The sequence below is a fragment of the Gallus gallus genome, chromosome Z (genome assembly GCF_016699485.2).
Source record: "Gallus gallus isolate bGalGal1 chromosome Z, bGalGal1.mat.broiler.GRCg7b, whole genome shotgun sequence".
Taxonomy (NCBI): domain Eukaryota; kingdom Metazoa; phylum Chordata; class Aves; order Galliformes; family Phasianidae; genus Gallus; species Gallus gallus.
The window spans coordinates 8,243,068-8,262,142 of NC_052572.1; the positions used below are offsets into that span (position 1 = coordinate 8,243,068).

The window sequence follows — 19,075 nt, forward strand, 5'->3', positions numbered from 1 at the left end:
CTAATGGCAGCTTGATTTTCAATACCTGTCATCGGCCCTTGTCATTTTATTTGCGTGAAGCCTGTTACACACATCTCCCTCCAGCCCACTAGGAGCACAGCCATGTATCACACCTTCAGCACTGCAGTTTTCCTTCTCTCTGCAATGGCTGAGATCACAGAAAGCCAGCATGGAAGCTAGCCTGCATACTAGTCACGGCCACTGAGTAAGTGAAGGAAACAAGTCTCAGGGGGACAAAGGCTGCTATGAGTAACTCTGTCTGTCTGCCTCTCTCTGACATGTTCAACTGAAGACACGGATGTGGAGGATTTACTATCACACTCCCAGGATGTGCTGATAAAGACGCCACTGCCGCAGTCCCTCATCAGTGCTGTAGCCTGTACTGCAACCAATTACCACACTGCTTATTTTGTTTTAATACAAAGTGTCACACTGACTGCTAGGTAAGTCAGACAGACTGTCTGGATGGGGATTTTAGGGCAAAAAAAGTGAAATTAAAAATGCAAAATAGAAAAACAGATGGTATAAACTTCATTAAAATAGTATGTCATCTCTTGACATCCCATGGGGATCTATTGCTTTCCAGTGGGTACGGAGCCTCCGAGATTTACACTTGGGGATTATTCTATTCCTCCCTCTCTCCTTATCACAACTCTCTTCTGTTTTCAAAAGGCTTGTGGTATGCGCGCCATCTGGATATGCCTCCTAATAAGGATGTGCTGGAGACATCTCCTCAGCACTAATGGGCACCCAGCCCCCCACAGTGCTGTCGGGAGCCTCCATATCAAGTAATTTGCAAGTAAGAAGCAGGCCAAGTCCTGAGGTCTCAAAAGAAAGAAAAAGCAGGAGTGTTAGGAAAGTAAGAAATACATAATTAATATGGATATGATACACGATGAATTACATGAACCAGATATTATTTCCCCTTGATGTGAAGTTCTCTTTTAAGATATGGTACCAGAAACAACCCAAGTGTCTTCCTGCTCCATTTACAAGTCAGGTATAATCTTTAAGAAATCAATAAAAACAAAAGCCACCTGTGAAAATTTTCCTATGTCTATCTGACCCCAACGAAATGTGTGGCAATGAAATGTATTTACTAATACAGCAGAAAAACCACCACAGCAGCAGGAGTTTGCAGCAAGGCATGCTCTTTCTGTCACACTTTAATCACTGTGAGCTCTGGAAGCAAAACTTGCATTCATGCTGGGCTGGTATTTAATTGAGCTCATTTGAACCATGCTTCCAATAAGCACATATGACAGATTTATATATAAATCTTCACGGAGTATAAAATGACATTTATTAACCTTCCATCACAGCATTTGACATTTGAACAATTGATTCTGATTTAACACTGAAAAGGGCCACTATCCATATGGAAAACTTGCAATAGGATTAAAACCCTAGTCACTACCATCCCCAACAATAGCTCTGCCAGGTAAGCTACTAAATATTTACTACCTTAACTTTGCCTAGGCTTAAAGGGATTAAAAAACAATCAAAATCATGATGAGTTGAATGTAGGAAAGACTAAAGATTAAGTTAGAAGAAAAAGAGCCAAAGCAGGGAGATGTGAGCCATTAAACAGCTTGAAAACTGCAAAGGTCGGGCATATTTTAAGAATGACAGCAGTGGGAGCTGATGTGGATTAAAGGCACATTACACTGGATGCAGACAATACCATCAGTCTCGTTTTGCCCCAGGTAACCTTGCGCTCATCAGAGTATGGCTAAGGACAGAAAGCCAATCCAAATACCATTAAATATGTGTTCACCTAATCAAAGAGGCACACTGCATCCACAGGCAGAGAGACTCTTCTGAGGAGCCCAGGCAGGAACATGCTCATCAGCTCTGTCAGATAATTCCTGCTAAGCAGGTAGATTCCACCCACAGTGCGGTCAGCACTGAATATTCACTGGGCAGGAGCAGAAGCAGGTCCTAGAGGCAGCATTCCTCTGTAACGCTGCAAAGCTCTCACAAAATACAAGCTCTGGAGCTTTTCTCTTTGTGTTATTCCCAGAAGCAGCCAAGTGAAGCTGTTCTTACTTTCACAGTAAAGCATGCTTTAATTTTCAGATGTAACACAGCCCTCACAACTTAACCCTAACTTTTCCAGTGCTGACACCATCTGTGTCAACTATTTTTTTTTTTATGTCACTTTGCTAGTGGCTAATAGCATTAATGAGTGGCCAAATAGAAAACAATTTTCCTTATATGGTAAAGCAAAAGATTCTAGCAGAAGAATTAATCGTTCTGCTGTACTCAGTGTTTGGAAAAAAGCTGGTAAATACTGCAGAGGTGTGACTACTCTCTGTATTAGTCCATTTTAATAACCCCTTGTCTTGCAATGAAGCCACACTTTCTTATTCACTTCCAGTTGGTAAATTCTCATGTATGGCAGATTGCATTTCTCCTGGCATGTTTTTCTCACTTCTGTTACTGCAGTTTTCATGCTTTTTCTCTATGATATTTCTGAGACTTTGTTATACTGATGTCTCCCAGCTTTCTGAGCCAATTCCTGGTTTATGTGCCCTTGTCATTAATGAACTTACAAATGGAATGATTGTTGAAGAAGTCCATTAACAATCTCCTTTTCTTCTGATACCTTCTCCTTTGACAACACCTGACGAATAATGAATTCCTATGGTTCTCAATTCACTGGCTTGGCTCAAGCACTTAGTTTATAAAGCTGAAGTTAGTTACAGATCTATTTTCAACTACCTTTACATTTGCTTGAATAGATCTTGTTATCTCTGAATCCAAATCTATTTCTGGTAATCAGATCTTCTGTAATGTCCTCATAACCAAAGCAAAGTCTAAAACAGCACAATATTCTGTGACATTAGCAGATCTCTGGAGTTTACTTTTATTGCCTAGAAATGCAATATTTTAGAGCTAATGAAAATAGTATTAATTGCTCTCCAACCTGATACCTGATATTAAATTATCCAAAACAAATATCACAGTAGTAATTTTCTCTCTAATAACAATACAGAATCCTTCTAGCAATGAAAAAGGATCCTGGTGGCATATGGCATGCTGGCAGTGATCATCTTTTACCAAACTGTGAGTTGAACTTCCATTAACACATACTGCTGCTTTTTGCCTTTTCCTAAAAAGCAGCTGCTGTTTTTGGAGTACTCCTAAAGGGCAAATGCAGGACAGATATGCTGTCCCAATGCACTTTTTCATATCCTCTATCAATACTTCAAGATATTCTACTTTGCTACATTTCCTGGCTGTATTTGTACATCCATTTTTATATCTTCTCCTCTCTAGTCACTCAATCAGCAAGGTCATTATTCAGCTACTTTATTTTCCTTTGCTGTCTGTATACCTACTCTGTGAAGCCCCTTTATGCACTACCATGACCAATTTGTCTGACTATTCAATTGCCCATATACTTCACTGGAACTTTGCAACTCTGCAAATGCAAACCAGGCTTTTCCTGCTGTTTCTTTAAGGCTCCTCTTACCAATGAGACCAACACCACCATTTGCAGCAATAGGTAAAACCTATTTACTTGACAAAATCTCTTCATAACCATATAAAAATATGCACCTGTGAGGAAATTTTCTAGGCTTAGATTACCTTTTTTTTTTTTTTTTTTTTTTTAATTGGAGCAAAAAGCATACCAATCCTCTGACCTGACCTTTGTCAGGATCTTGAATCTGTATGGCATAATGGTGGTTAAGGCTTTGGAAACAAGATGGCCATGTGTGGATTGCTGTCCTCTTTTAAGAATTAGCCTTGTGAGGAAACAGTGTATTGTGCTAATACATGGTGCTGCTTCCAGAACTTCAGAAATACTGCACAGAAATAGCAGTGAACTATTACAAATCTATAATTCCTCCATCTCACAATAGCACAGCTCTGTCTTTTCCTGATAATGGTCCAAGTGTCTGATCCTTTCCCTTCTGTTTTTAGTCATGTTTTCTTTTTATAGCCCCTCTATATTCATCCTTTTTTTTTTTTTTCCGGCCAGTTTGATAAAATTCTGTAGGTTTGAAAAAATATAGCTACTCCTCAAAGAAGATTTCTACCACATCCCAAGACAGAAAGTCCCTGAATGTTTATAGATTGGTTCCCTGAGCAGTAGAATCATAATGATAAACTGCTCTGCAAGTTTTCTGAGCTGAGCTGGCATGTTCAGCTGTATGAGTGGAAATCTGTACATGATCTCACTAGTACACCACTGTATTTCAGACTTTGGATTAAGTCTTTTCACCCTCCAAAAGCAAAGACTCACCTAATTTCACTTGGAGTGGGGACGGCTTATAGTTCATGGCTACAGTCTCTCCCTCTCTTGTATCACAGTCTCTGTCCGAAATAGATGCAGCGGTTGGATCCTGTTGAGACAGAAAATGAAACAAAACAGAGTTGTTTAGCTAAAGATTATGCAGTCACTTCTCTAACTGGCTGTTATACAAGTCCATTCCCACCCGCGTTCAGACGGAGCACAGCATGTGCTGATGTTTTAAATGCCTGAAACCTAGGGGAGAATCACAGAGTGTTGGAAGTATGTTTAGGATGTTTGAAGTACCTGTGGAAACACTGGATTTCACGTGCTGGACAATAGCAGTAATACAATATGGAAGGTGAGTCACCAGTTCAAATTCAGCCTAGCTTAGCAACAGTCCCAAGTCACTTTGATTTACACATTTACATTTTTAGCCGAGTTCAAAGTAAATTGGCCAACCTCACGATTAAAACTAAAAAACTCATGACCAGCTGTGTGTTTGTCCAGCTCAGAAGGAACTAAGGTTGAATGAGCAGTTGAATTTAATCTCCAGTCTGTCTCAGAGGACCAAAGAAGACTGTGCTTACCACGTTGCACCTGTTTTTTGCTAACCTGGAAAATTTAATTTCAGTATCTGTCAGCACAGCAGCCTTCACTGTAAACAGAATCCTCCCTAAAACAAAAGCCCCGAAAACACAATATCTACTTCATCATACCTACTTGCAGACAATCTAGTGCTGTACTCAGTGACACACTGCACCACGACATTCATACAGAGGTAAAGTACCAAATCACACAACTTCAGTGCTGGTCATAGAACCACAGAATACCAAGTTAGATGGGACCCATAAGGAGTCCAACTCCTAGTTCCATGCAGAAAACCTCACAAAATTCAAACCAGGCTTCTGAGAGCACTGTCCAAATTCTCCTTGAACTCAGCAGCTCCGGGCCATGCCCGCTGCCCTGGGCAGCGGGTTCCATGCCCACCGCCCCCTGGGGCTGAGCCTTTCCCTAACGTCCAGCCCTCCCCTGGCACAGCTGATGAATCCTGATGTTCCTGGTGGCAATGTGGGGCCACAGAGGTGGATCTTATTCTAAGGGAAGAACTTATGAAGGATGGATCCACTAAATCAGCTCTGGGCAGGCAGCGCAGCGCTGTGCCTGACATGAGCCATAACTGTGTTGACTGGAGGCACACCATGGGCTCTCCATTCCCATCCAGGCGGCCCAACTCTCTCCATTGAGCATCCCACCACCGGCTGGGAGAGCACTAGCTCTACTTCTTTCCCAAATAATCATAGAATGGTTTGGGTTGGAAGGAACCCCAAGGATCATCAAGTTCCAACCCCCCTGTCACAGGCAGGGTCACCAACCTCTGATCTGCCACTAGACCAGGCTAGTGGCAATTCCAATGTGGGAATGGAAAGTTGTTGCTGCATTAGATATCAAAAAAGGGAGACTGTTCTGAAGATGCAGAGCACAACGTATTTGTATTTTTAACTTGTTCAACAAAGCAGGAATACCATGTATTTCAGTCACAGATTGTAGAAATGTAGTTGTTGAGTTATGTGATTCATTCTCACTTGTAGAATTGTAATAGTTGTGAATAGAATGGGTGTGGTATTATGGACCAGAAAGCATGCTGTAAGGCTATTCTGTTTGGACGAGGAACACTTGGCATAAAAAAGGCTCATCAAACAGCAAAGAAGCCAGCGCCTCTACACAAGGCCGGATTTTTTCTGATACTTCAGAGCCTGCACTAGGATTCCTGTGTCCCCGCCCGCTCTCAATAGTACAGGAGTGCCTCTGCCGTGCGGGCCGGGCCGGGCCGGGCCGGGCCGGCTGCAGCACAGAGAAGGCCTCGAAGCGGAGCGGGAGGTCCTCATGCAGCAGGGCGGGATGGAGAGGCGGGGCAGGAGGGCTGGGCAGCCCGTGACACGCAGCGGGTTTTGCTGTTCTCGCGGTATTTGGAGCGGTGCCGCTCGCAGAGACGGCCGCGCTCGGCACAGAGCTCCGCCATAGCCGCCATGTGCTGCGGCCTTGGGCACCCACAGCGCCGCCCCACACAGCTCCAGGGTGCTTCGGAGTCCCTCTGCGGCAAGTTCCAAACCCGCTGGGCCTAACTCTGCTCGTCCTGTTGCTGTTAAAATATTTCACACAGCCCTTTCGGTTGTTCTTCACAACACAGGCCGGCTTCATCTCTGGGTGTGCTTTTGTGACACAGATGTTCATCCTGCAGTGACGGACAGCATTGCTGCAGTCGTCCTGTGTCACCCAGCGTCACTTCCAGTGCCTGCACACTTTTCTGCCAATAAGAAGATGGCCACCCAGCCAAGCCACCCTTCTGCCTTGCCATGTTTGACTTCGAGCACTTTGGAATTGCCTGCAGCTGTGCTCTGTAGAGGTGGTCCTATATAGCTTATCACTGGTGAGCCAGGTTTTATCTCTTATCCTCACAGAACCACGTGGACCTTTCATCCTTCAAAACTAGGGCACCTCTCGGGCCATAGGCCTCTCAGCCCAGCACAGCGTATGTTTTGTTCAGCATAGAACATTACTAGAATGATATAACCATAGCAGCCTGCTGTCGTGGGATGCCTCTCTGCCTTTTTTTCTGATAATGAGAGGAAGAGGCCAGTAAGCATATCCTGAACTCCCTAGAAACAGGGGGACCCTGCAGCTAAAACCCCAGTTGATGAGAGGTACAAGCTTCCAAAAGCAGAGAACTCTGAGCAAAGATGTGTTTTATTAGAGAGAGGTCTGCCCATAAATGTGTGGGAGGCATTGAGAAGTTTCTTCATTAAGAGGTGGGACCCTCCTCCCACTAAGAAGCTCAGGCTTCTCAGGAGTAGCAGCAACCTGGAACTGATGGACACTGACGTCTGATGGTGACGTGGAGCCCATGAAGGTGGATCCGCTTCTGGAGGGAGAAGTCATATAAGTGGATCCACCATCATCAGGGCTGGGCAGGAGCCATAGCACTGTGTCTGACATCAGACACATCTAGGTCCATCAGAGACATGCCAGAGGCTCCCACATTCCATCTGGACAGCTAAGCTCACTGAGCATGTGTTGGTCATATGCACCTTTCCTTCTCCTTCAAAACTAGGGCACCTCTCAGGCCGTAGGCCTCTCAGCCCAGCACAGCCATGTTTTGATCAGCACAGAACATGACTAGAATGGCATGACCATAGCCTTCTGCTGTCCTGGGATACGTCTGCCTTCTCTTTTGATAACGAGAGGAGGAAGCCAGCAGGCATATCCTAAACTCCCTAGAAATAGGGGAACCATGCAGCTAGAATCCCAGTTGATGAGAGGTACGAGCTTCCAAAAGCAGAGAACTCTGAGCAAAGATGTGTTTTATTAGAGAGTGGTCTGCCCATAAATGTGTGGGAGGCATTGAGGAGTTTCCTCATTAAGAGGTGGGACCCTCCTCCCACTAAGAAGCTCAGGCTTCTCAGGAGTAGCAGCAACCTGGAACTGATGGACACTGACGTCTGATGGTGACGTGGAGCCCATGAAGGTGGATCCGCTTCTGGAGAGAGAAGTGATAAGTGGATCCACCATCATCAGGGCTGGGCAGGAGCCATAGCACTGTGTCTGACATCAGACATAGCTAGGTCCATCAGAGACAAGCCAGGGGCTCTCACATTCCATCTGGACTGCCAAGCTCACTGAGCACATGTTGGTCGTATGTACCATTCCTCCTCCTTCAAAACCAGGGCACTTCTCAGGCCATAGGCCGCTCTGCACCAGTACAGTCCTGTTTTTTGTCAGCATAGGACACTCGTAGAATCAAACAGCCCTGGCCTTTTGCATTGTCTGCTTTCTTTTCTGAGTCCTTGAAAACAGGGGAACCCTGCATCTGGAGTTCCCATCACTGATCTGTTTCTACCTTTATAAGCAGAGTAATATGAGGAAAGAGGAGTGCTACTGGAGAGTATCTCCTCACCTGCCTTTGGGATGCATTGAGGAACTTTCTCAAACAGAGGAGGACACAACCTCCTCCTACTAATACGCTCTGGCTTCTTGGGATCAGCAGTGACCTGGAGCTGATGGATTCTGGTCTCTCTGATGGTGATATGGAGCCCACAGAGATGGATCCATTTGTGGAGGGAGAAGTGATGGAGGATGGCTCCATTATCATCATGGCTGGGCAGGCACTACCATGGTGTGCCTGCAATCAGACATACCTATGTCCATCTGTGGTGCACCAGGGGCTCTGCAGCTCCCCTGAAACAGCCAGTTCATTTCCACCACTGAGAATTCCATGATTTCACCATCAGCTGGGAAGAGTCCCATCTACATCAGCTCCTATGACCCTTTTTTTCCTGTCTCCCACCCTTGTCCTTCCCCAAGACTTGGGGTCTCTGTTGCACTGAGCCCTGAGGAAGAGGGCAGGATGGGGACTCTGAGCTGCTGCAGTGGGGCAACAGGTGGGCAGTAGATGGCCTTCAAGTTCCCTGCAGACACCAGGCAGAAGTAACCTTACAGAACTGCCAGGTTTTTTTTAAGTCCCCTATTGCAAATTTGAAGCCCGTTGGACCTATCTGTATTTAGCACCATTGCTTTCCTAATGTGTTCTTGCCTAGAATCTATGAACTGCACTGCACATGCAAACATAGGTAAAGCTTCAGCAGGAAAACAAACATTTAGTATTAGGTTCAATATCTGAAGAAACATCACTGTAAAGACATGGAACAAAGCATCAGAACATAAATACTTAAAAATAGTACTCCAAATGGTTAATTAGTACTGCCAATCTCAGTTTCTGGAATTGACATTTTGTACACATTTTCTAGTAAAAATGTCTAATTCAGTTATTGATAATTATGTAAACCAGTTAGTGTTCCAGGTAAGAAATCACTCAGTGAACTTGATGAGCTCTCTTTCCCTTCGTGAGCTCAGCAAAAGCGAACCTGTAAGTCCTGCTTGGTGGACATCAAGGTAAATGTGAGTCAGCAGTGTCCTTGCTGTTAAGAAGTCAAACAGTATTCTTGGTTGCATTAGGCAGAACATAGCCAGCTGGCGAAGAGAGGTGATCCATCCTCTCCATTCAGCACCTGGAGTGCTAGGTCAACTTCTAGGCACCCCAGTGCAAGAGAAACCTGGACATACTAGAGTGTCCAATAGAGGGCTACCAAAATTATTGAAGGACTGGAGGATCATTCCTGTAAGGAGGGGCTGAGAGCTGGAATTGCTTATCCTGGAGGAGAGGAGGCTTGGGGGGGCAGGAATCATCAATATCTATAAATATCTGAATACAAAGAAGAGAGAATGAAGGTCAGTGGTGGCCAGTGGCTAGACAACAGGCAATGGACACAATCTGGAAGACAGGAGGTTCCTTCTGACCATCAGAAAGTACTTCTGTGCATTGCTGGTGCTGGAGTATTAGCACAAGTTGCCCAGAGAGGCTGTGGACTGTCCTCCTTGGAGGTCTCCAGAAGTCATCTGGATATGGTCACAAACACCCTACTCTGGGTGTCCGTACTTGAGCAGAGGTTGGACCAGATGGACACAGAGGCCCCTGCCAGCTTCAGCTACCTGTGATGCTCTTATTCTGTGAACCAGCTCCTCTTTCCCCGCCACAGCCTTCCTTCTCTTTGCTTTTTAAAATACATCAGCTCTTTTTACTACACCTTGCTTATGAGATAAAATGTGATTCTTGAATTAGGCTTCATCTTAATAGAAACTCATCATATAAGATACATTTTATTAAAACTCTGCTGCCTCACACTATTCAGCAGACTTTCTTTGACAGTACTTAAAATGGATGGTGCTTACAGGACTCGGACTCTGCATTCAGTGACACAAAATACCACTGAAACTTCCTTTAAAATGCAGCCACTGCCAGGAGGAGTGTAATTGCAGCTTAATGATTCGGTGAAAAAGGTCAGAGTAAGTTGTAAACAACCAAGCCAGACTCCAGGAGAACACAATTAGACATGAATGATGAATCACATTGATCTTAGGTTAAAAATTCTGCTTTTATGAAAAGTACACGATCTTTAATAACCATAATGAACGACAAAATACAGTAGCTGAATGACAAAAATACAACAGTTCAAATTAAGATAAAAGTGGCAGACAGAAGAAAAAAAATATCCAAATTTCGTAAATGAAAATGATGAGCTGTAACTAGCTCCTGTCACTCAAGGAACCTTGAGATCCTGGATGACAGATTGCAGAAGATGACCAGAATAACAGGCTCCTTAGCCAGGAAGAGACAATGGATGGGAGACCTGGAAGAAGCCTAAATAATCCAGAGCAGGGTGAGAAGGTGAATAGGGATTAGTCAGCTTTTATTTTCTAGAAGAATAGGATATCAACTAGCATTTAACAGGCAGCGGCTCAAAGCAAACTCAGTACTCCATGCAACAGCTGATGGGTTACTGTCAATGCTAAAAAGGGCTCAGAAAAAGGTGAGATCGATGAATGGAAGGAATATCCTTTCAAATACAGCAGCACTGCTGCCAGCCTAGTCTGCCCCAGGGGTACAGATTGCTGGAGGAAGTAAAGCGAGGAGGCAGCACTGGGGGCTCAGCCTGTGCTTCTTGTTCTTGTGGGGACATGACAAAAGGTTAGGTAAGACTTTATTTTCTGCGTTGAAACCTGGTTTATGAGCCCTAGCCACCACAGCTGTGGTGTATGACTAGGTCCACTCCCACTGGATCAAAAGGTCAGAGGCAGTGTTCCCAGTGGAACGTCTGTGGCACCATCACTCTTCATGTCCATTACTTTTCACAGGTTCTGCAGCAACATGCAGTGCTCCATAGGAACAGCCTGTCCACCTGAGGGTGCTGACGGAAGTGAGCACAAAGCCAATTTCCACCATCTGTAAGCGTTGCTCTTATCATCTGGAGAGGTCCCATAGGATTGGACAGTTACCATTTTGACTTCCATCTTCAAGAAGGGTTCTAAGAAAGATCCAAGGAATTACAGGCCTGTCAACCTGACCTCAGTGCCAGGAAAGGTATGGAATAGGTATCTTGAGGGAGATTACACAGCATGTGTGGGACAGCTGGGGGGGATCAGGCCCAGTCAGAATGGGTTCTATGATCAGGTGACCCATCTGGTCAATGAGTGAAAGGTTGTTGATGTAGTCTACGTAGACTTCAGCAAAGCCTTTGACACTATCTCCCACAGTATTTCCCTGGAGAAGCTGGCAGCCTGTGGCTTGGGCAGGTACACTCTTTATGGGGGTAAAGAACTAGCTGGAAGGCTGGGCCCAGAGCATGATGATGCATAGAGTCAAATCCAGCTGGTGACCAGTCACAGTTGCTCCCCCACTAGTGGTTGCAGATGACACCAAGTTGGGAGGAAGTGTTGATCTGCTTGGGGATAGGAAGGCCCTACAGAGGGATCTGGACAGACTGGATAGCTAGGCTGAGGCCAGTGGGATGAAGTTCAACCAGACCAAGTGCCAGGTCCTGCATTTGGTCCACAACAACCCCAGGCAACAATACAGGCTTGAGGCAGAGTGGCTGGAAGACTGTGTGGAAGAAATGGACCTGAGGGTGTTGGTCAGCACTTAGCTAAACACGAGCAAGCACTGTGCCCAGATGGCCAAGAAGGCCAATGGCATCCTAGCTTATATCAGAAATAGTGCTGCCAGCAGGAGCAGGGAAGTGGTCATCCCTCTGTATTCAGCACTAGTGAGGCTGTGCCTTGAGTACTGTGTTCAGTTTCGGGCCCCTAACTACAAGAAGGAAATCGAGGCACTGTTGTGGGACAAAGGAAGTCACTACCTTGCAAATGAGTAAACAAGCTTGGTAGCTACTTGTGCCAGACGTAAACATGCGCAAGGCGCCTGGTTGGTACATGTGACCAAGGGGTTGTTGCGTGGGTATAAAAGGTTGTAAGCACATACAATAAAGGTCTTCGTTCTGCACCAGCAACAGAGTCCATTACTCTCCTGCCACAAATGGTGCCCGAACAGGGACCCTGTATCTGGGTCAGCCTCAGGATACTCAGCTATCAAGGATAATCAGCTATCAAGGTGACTAGTGGCAAGGAATTAGGGCCGCTGAAGGGAAGTTGGACCTGAAAACTGCTGAAAGGAAGCAGAAATCAGAGGTGCTGAGAGAAAGCAAAACCCAAGGGCTGCTGAAAGGAAGTTGGACCCGAAAACTGCTGAGAGGAAGCAGGGCCAGGCTGCACAGCCAGAATCACTTCTGCAGGACGGAGGTATAGGAGGACAGACTCTCCCTTTACAGAGTGCACATGTAATTCAAGTAGTGGGCCCCAAAGGCAGAAAAGCCTGTATTTGTCCTTCCTTCTCCAAGCACCACTGACTCTTTGGGGACAGGATTGCCTCTCTCAGTGGGGATTTACTTAGGGGACAGATTTACCAAAGGGGCCGCTGCAGTGCAGTTTACATTACCACTCATATGGAAGACATCAGATCCTGCGTAGGTGGATCAGTGACCCCTTAGTAGTTGAAAAGCTGCACCACTTGCATGAGCTGGTTCAGGAACAATTAACAGCTGGCCACTTAATTCCTACTACCAGCCCATGGAACTCTCCAGTATTCGTGATTAGGAAGAAGAACAAGAAATGGCATCTGTTGTAAGAGTTATGACAAATTAATGCTGTCATGAAGAAATGGGACCATTGCAGTCTGGACTACCATCCCCTACAGTGATACCAAAAGACTGGTGTTTGACTGTTATTGATTTAAGGGATGTGTTCTTCACCATTCTTCTGGATCCACATGATGCACCTAAATCTGCATTCTCAGTTCCCCTCCATTAATGTGTCTGAAGCAGCTAAACAATACTATTGGATGGTGTTACCCCAGGGAATGAAAAACAGTCCCACTATATGTCAATGGTTTTCCCTTGTGAGGGAAAAGTTGCCCCACACAATTATTTATTGCTATATGGATGGCATTCTTGTGGCAACCCAGTCAGGGAAAGAGATGCAACATGCAATGACCATAGTTCTTCAATGTGTCAGAAGTCAGGGATTAGATGTGGCTACTGAGAAAGTTGGAGAGCTCACCCTGGAGGTATTTGGGTTGGCGAATTACGAATCACAACATAGCACCACAATGCTTAAAAATAAGCACAGATGTTTGCACCCTGAATGATATGCAAAAACTACTAGGAGCCATAAATTGGGTCAGACCCATATTGGGCATAACCAGTGAAATGTTGCATCCATTATTCCAATTACTAAAAGGGCATATGCATTAAATTCAAGGTGAACTTTGACGCCGGAAGTGCAAATCGCCATTAAGGAGGTTGCCACAGCAGTGTCAGGACGACAGGTTCAGTGATACAATCCAGCTCCCCCCTTTCAGTTGTTAACTATGAATCCGGACTTTGAGCCATACGCGCTCCTATTTCAATGGGATGCAAAATTGGAAGACCCACTCCTGATGTTGGAATGGATCTTCCTGCCTCATCAGTTTTCAAAAACTATCACTACAAGTGTTGAAATGATCACCACCCTCATCATCAGGGGACGGCAAAGACTATTGTCGCTGAGCAGTTTGGAGCCTTCAGTGCTTATTTTGCCAGTATCTGTAAATATGTTATAGTGGTTGTTCCAAAGTTTGCTGCTTTTTCAGGTGGGCATGGAAGGCTTCCCTGGAACAGTATCAGTGCATCCACCAGGGCACAGATTATTATGATCTCATTTTCAGTTACAGGATCTTCCTAAATGCTCTCCTGTTCCGTTAGATGCATTAACTGTCTTTACAGATGGATCAGAGAGGACAGGACATTCAGTTACTGTTTGACAGGACTCTCAAGGGCGGTGGATGTCTGATATTGATATTGTAGAGGGATCTCCACAGATAGTAGAGTTGGCTGCAGTGGTGTGTGTATTTCAGAAATGGTCTGACACTATTGATATTGTTACAGACGCAGCATGTCGCTGGAATAGTCACCAGGATAGAAGTGGCATATTTAAAAGAGGTGTCCAACAAGCGGCTATTCGCGTTACTGTGTTCCCTTTTGGTTTTGATTAATATGCAAAATGAATGTTACTCCATCACACATGTTTGATCCCATACCACCTTGCCCAGACCGTTAACAGAAGGTAATGGACTTGCAGACCAACTGGCAGGTATTGTGGTTGTACCTGGTGTGTTTGAACAGGCATGGTTATCGCATACCTTCTTCCACCAAAATGTGAAAGTGCTATGGAAATCATTCGGACTTACACTGAACCAGGCGTGCCAAATAACCACTGCGTGCCCTGATCTCCTGCTGCTCCTTCAGATCTGTCACAACCTTCTGGGTACCAAAGCCTATGGAGGCAAATGGATAGTGGATACTACAGCCAATATCTCAGCATCAAGCAGTGTGACAACTACCTAAAAAAATTGTGATTTGCGGGGCAAAAGCTACGTTCAAAAATGTTTAGTTTGATGGGTGGTATCGAGGTTTGAGACTGGTTCGGAAAGGTGACACAGATTATTGTGTTTTTTGATTTCTGCATGTTTGTTGGTATATACTCTATATTAATACCAAATGCTTGTTGTTCAAATTAATAAAGAAGGGGGAGTTGTGGGACAAAGAAAGTCATTACCTTGCCAATGAATAAACAAGCTTGGTTGCTATTTGCGCCAGACATAAACAGGCATGAGGTGCCTGGTTGGTACACGTGACCAGGGGGCTGTTGTGTGGGTATAAAAGGTTGTAAGCACATACAATAAAGGTAACCGTTCTGCACCAGCAACGGAATCCGTGACTGTCCTGCCACACACTGCAGCATGTCCGGAGACATGCAGTGAAGCTGGTGAGGGGTCTGGAGCACAAGTCCTATGGGGAGCGGCTGAGGGAAGTGGGAGTGTTTAGTGTGGAGAAGAGGAGGCTCGGGGGAGAACTCATTGCTCTCTACAACCACCTGAAGGGAGGTTGTGGTGAGGTGAGGGTCAGCCTCCCGCGTAACTAGCAATAGATCAGAGGGAGTAGCCTCGAGATGCACCAGGGGAGGTTCAGGTTGGATATTAGGAAGAATTTCTTCTGTGAGAGAGTGGCCAGGTGCTGGAATGGGCTGGCCTGGGAAGGCGGTTGAGTCACTGTCTGTGGAGGTGTTCAAGAAACATTTAGATTTTTCACTGAGGGACGTGGTTTAGTGGGAGATATTGGTGGTAGGTGCATGGTTGGACTGGATGATTGTGGAGGTCTTTTCCAACCCTTGTGTTTTTATGTGTACCATGTCTGAGCATAAATGTTTTCCTTGCTTCTGTGCATACTTAATATACTTGCTTCTGTAGCAGAGCTATGCAGAGAAACATTTACATCACTAGTTTAGCCTTTTGCTACAAGCACGCTGAGATGCACTGTGTGCTTTCCCTGCTGGAATTCCTCTTGTGATTTCATGCTTTTCTGCAAGCCTTCCTTAGATAAGGCGCTCAGCTCAGACCCATTGTGTGTCGCAGCTATGTAGCGTGACTAGTCCCAGGCCAGATGATGTGATTTCCCTACTTACTGGCCAGCACAGAGTGCTCTCAGGCAAACGTCAAGTGCAGAGGTGTGGTTGCACAGCTTTCAAAATGGCTCTGGGAATTTAATGTATTTTAGGTAGCTACTTCCTTTTTTTTTTTAGATCCTGAAATATCCTTATGCCTTTACTTCTTAGGGAAAAAATACAGTAAATCAAGCTATTGCAGGCCAGAGTTTAATAAAAGTTTGCTCTCTGCATGCTCACAGCTGAATTGGGCATGAGAAGGGCAGCATTTGAGCAGTGGGGCAATTCCTTACTAGTTTGTTTTTTTTTTCTATGGGCTTGACACAGTGGACCTTGAAAACTTTGCCTTCCTGCTAGGTAGAGCCATATCCTACACTGCGTACAGTGTGCCATGTGTGAACATCAGAAATTACTTCCAACAAACCTTCATGGTGCAGAGTTACTGGGAATCTTCAGTATACAGGGGCACGGGGAGAAGCTGAAAACATTTTAACTTAAATCAGAGGGTTAAGAATATGGCATGTTCAGTAGGGTTTTTATTCATCCTCTGTTCCACCTCACTTCCCTTTATTTTTGCAGTACTTAGTATAAAACAGCATCTGCCATAATACACGAAGTCAGCAGTCTTTTTACTCTCACTGCTTGCCTCTCCTAATAAGCCCACACTGACTACAGGGTGTAGTAACCCCCGAGAGCCAGCAAACAACAGCAATACACCCTGAGCAATGAAGCTGGCACAAATGCACCCGTGAAGCACTTTTGGAAATGCAGCTTCTTTTCCTTCCATCGCAGTCAACACCCCTAACATCTTGCAAGCTTGACAAACCTCCGCCTTCCACCTCATGACTCCTCTGGGACCCCAGTGAATGAGGATGGGAATTGGTACATGCAGCTTCTGTGGCTATCAGCTGCCCTAATCAGCAGAGATGGTTACTGAGATGTCTCCATGTACCCACCCTCCTCAACCCTTGACCTAAGTCACTTTTACAGTTCTGCATTCTGTTCTCTGTTGGAAATTGTCAGTAGGTGAATCATGATCATCTGTCTGCTAAGGAATGCCATCCATTAGCTTCGTGTCTCTTTAGTATTATGAGCCTGCTGTCTCCTACCCAACTGAAAGATACTGGAAGTCTTGGTACCAGTGCATGTGTAACAGCCTACTAATGGATGCTTGCACTCTAGCAGACTCCTGCTATCTGATGCTGTCCATGTACATAGGCAAACAAGGCAAACAAATGGTAACAAGAAAGGACAGGCCCAAGTATTCTGATTCTTTTCAACATCAGATATTGAATTCAAAAATTTGATTGATGTTTCATGTATGGGAGACTGACTTAATGAGTATAAAATCAATTGAGAACCACATGTACTCAAAATAAAGAGCCTACATTCAGGTCAGTGAGAAGTTTCTATCACTCCCATCCCAGACTCCACAGAGGGGATGTATGGCAGGAATGTAACTTGCAAACCTCAGAAAAGGCTCTGATTTAAACATTCAGTTTTGAAGCTCATTATTTCAAGAAAGATGTAACCCCCTCAGGTCTCCTTCAGGTGAAAACTTGAAGGTACAACCATCTGAAAACACTAGAACAATGGGTTTGTTTAGGAAAGAAAGGGGAAGACTAAGGAGTCAAACAGTAGCTCTCTTCAGATACAAGAAAGGGTTGCTGCAGAGAAAAAAAAAACCCTTTTTTCTCATGTTTCTGATCAACAGAACAAGAAACAACTGCTTTATGCTGCAGCAAAATTGCAAAGAATTACCAGGGAAAAGTGCAGAGGTAAGGCTAAGGAACTGCACATTTGCTTTACAGAGTTGTGGAATTCCCATTACTGGAGAAGTTTAAGGCCAGGTTTGAGATAGATCTGTCAAATAGAAAGTCAACAGAACTGATGTCGTTTGAGAGCAACTTAATCTGGATTTGGAGTAAGTCACTAAGATCTCTGAACTTTTTAGGTTCCTTTCAGCACTCCTTCCTAGGCACCTCAGTTTGTTAGTCTTGCTCAACTTCTTCATCCTTTTCCTTCTTGATGAGTCCAGATTCTAAAGAAGGGTTTGGAAAAGTTGTCTAGAGGATTCTCACGTGTATGAAACATGGAACAGAAAAACACAGGAACTGTCTTCTTAGGTCAGACAAGAGATCCAGGAATGTCAGTATAAAATTATAGAAAAATTCATAAAGCACATGTTTGATTAGGAAAGAGCAAAACACAACATGGTAAGAGTGGGTTAACTATCACAGAATCACAGAATTGTAGGGGTTGGAAGGGACATCTAGAGACCATTGAGTCCAGCCTCCCTGCAAAGTAGGCCCCCTACAGCAGGCTGCACAGATCCAGGCAGGTCTTGAATATCTCCAGAGGAGAATCCACAACCTCCCTGGGCAGCCTGTTCCATTTCTATAGCTCTTACATCTCTAAATGACAGCATAAGCAATGGCAGACCTTGTATTTATGCAGAAGGGAATGTAGGAGGAGGATGGTGTTCTATGCTTGGTGGTGTTCTATGCTTGGCTTAGAAAGTGCATAAACTCCTTCAAACAGTGAAGTGTGATGCTGGTGCCAGGACACAGAGCTAAGCCTGGAGACCCCTAGCAGTCATCCATCCAGGCTGGGGAATGCAATGCTTCAGTGCACTCTGGCTGTTGCTCTGCAGCTTTTCTGGCACTCATCCCAAATGGGATGACAGGAGCTGTACATCCTCAGGCTCTGACCTCTTTCCAACTGCTCTTAGGATGCTTGGCACTGCTTCTAGCCACTCATTCCCACATCCTTCTGAAGAGGCAAGGAGCCTGATTCTAACCCAGACACGTTTAGGCAGAAAACCAGTTTATCCTGGGAAGGACAAGTTATCCAGACTTCCTTAACCACTTACAAGGGCCACTTCTCTCTGGGTGAGCCAGAGGAAAACACGATATTTTTAAGCCCGACATGCTGAAGGAATTCACTCCATGCTCACACAGTGACCAGAGCAGAAGGCTCCTAAGACATCATGGTCACCACCTGTCACCCATGTGGGCACCTGCTGAACCTGAGGCAGTGACCACTGGTCTTACCATTAGCCACTGTGCACCCAGTGAAAACGAGTCGCTGATGCACTGAAATAAACGTGGATAGTTACTGACTCACTTTCAAAAAAGCAATAAACAACAACTGTTTATTGACATTCTGCTAGCTCTGCCAATGCACCAGTCACAGCACTGCTGTTTTCTGAGCAACTGCTGAATAAATCTTAGTTAAGAGTAACAAATAGGCCTGCAATATCCACTGCAGGATCCAGGTTTCAAACACAATTAGTTTACAATTATATGCAATACAAACCAGTATTTGATGCAATTTTTTTTCAGCATCTTGAAAAGCCTGCAATGTTAATATTGCTGCATTATTAAAACCTCAAATCTTATTAATTAA

At 44.8% G+C, this 19,075-nt stretch overlaps 1 protein-coding gene across 4 annotated transcripts in view; it reads right to left on the reverse strand.

Moving 5' to 3' along the window:
- FAM219A (family with sequence similarity 219 member A) overlaps nt 1-19,075 on the reverse strand; it is a 101,823-nt gene that overhangs the window by 37,632 nt on the left and 45,116 nt on the right. For all 4 annotated transcript variants that reach the window (XM_003642969.6, XM_004937106.5, XM_004937105.5 and 1 more), the window contains exon 2: nt 4,253-4,352. In XM_003642969.6, the coding sequence (XP_003643017.1) occupies nt 4,253-4,352 (100 nt within the window). The remainder of the gene's footprint in view (nt 1-4,252; nt 4,353-19,075) is intronic.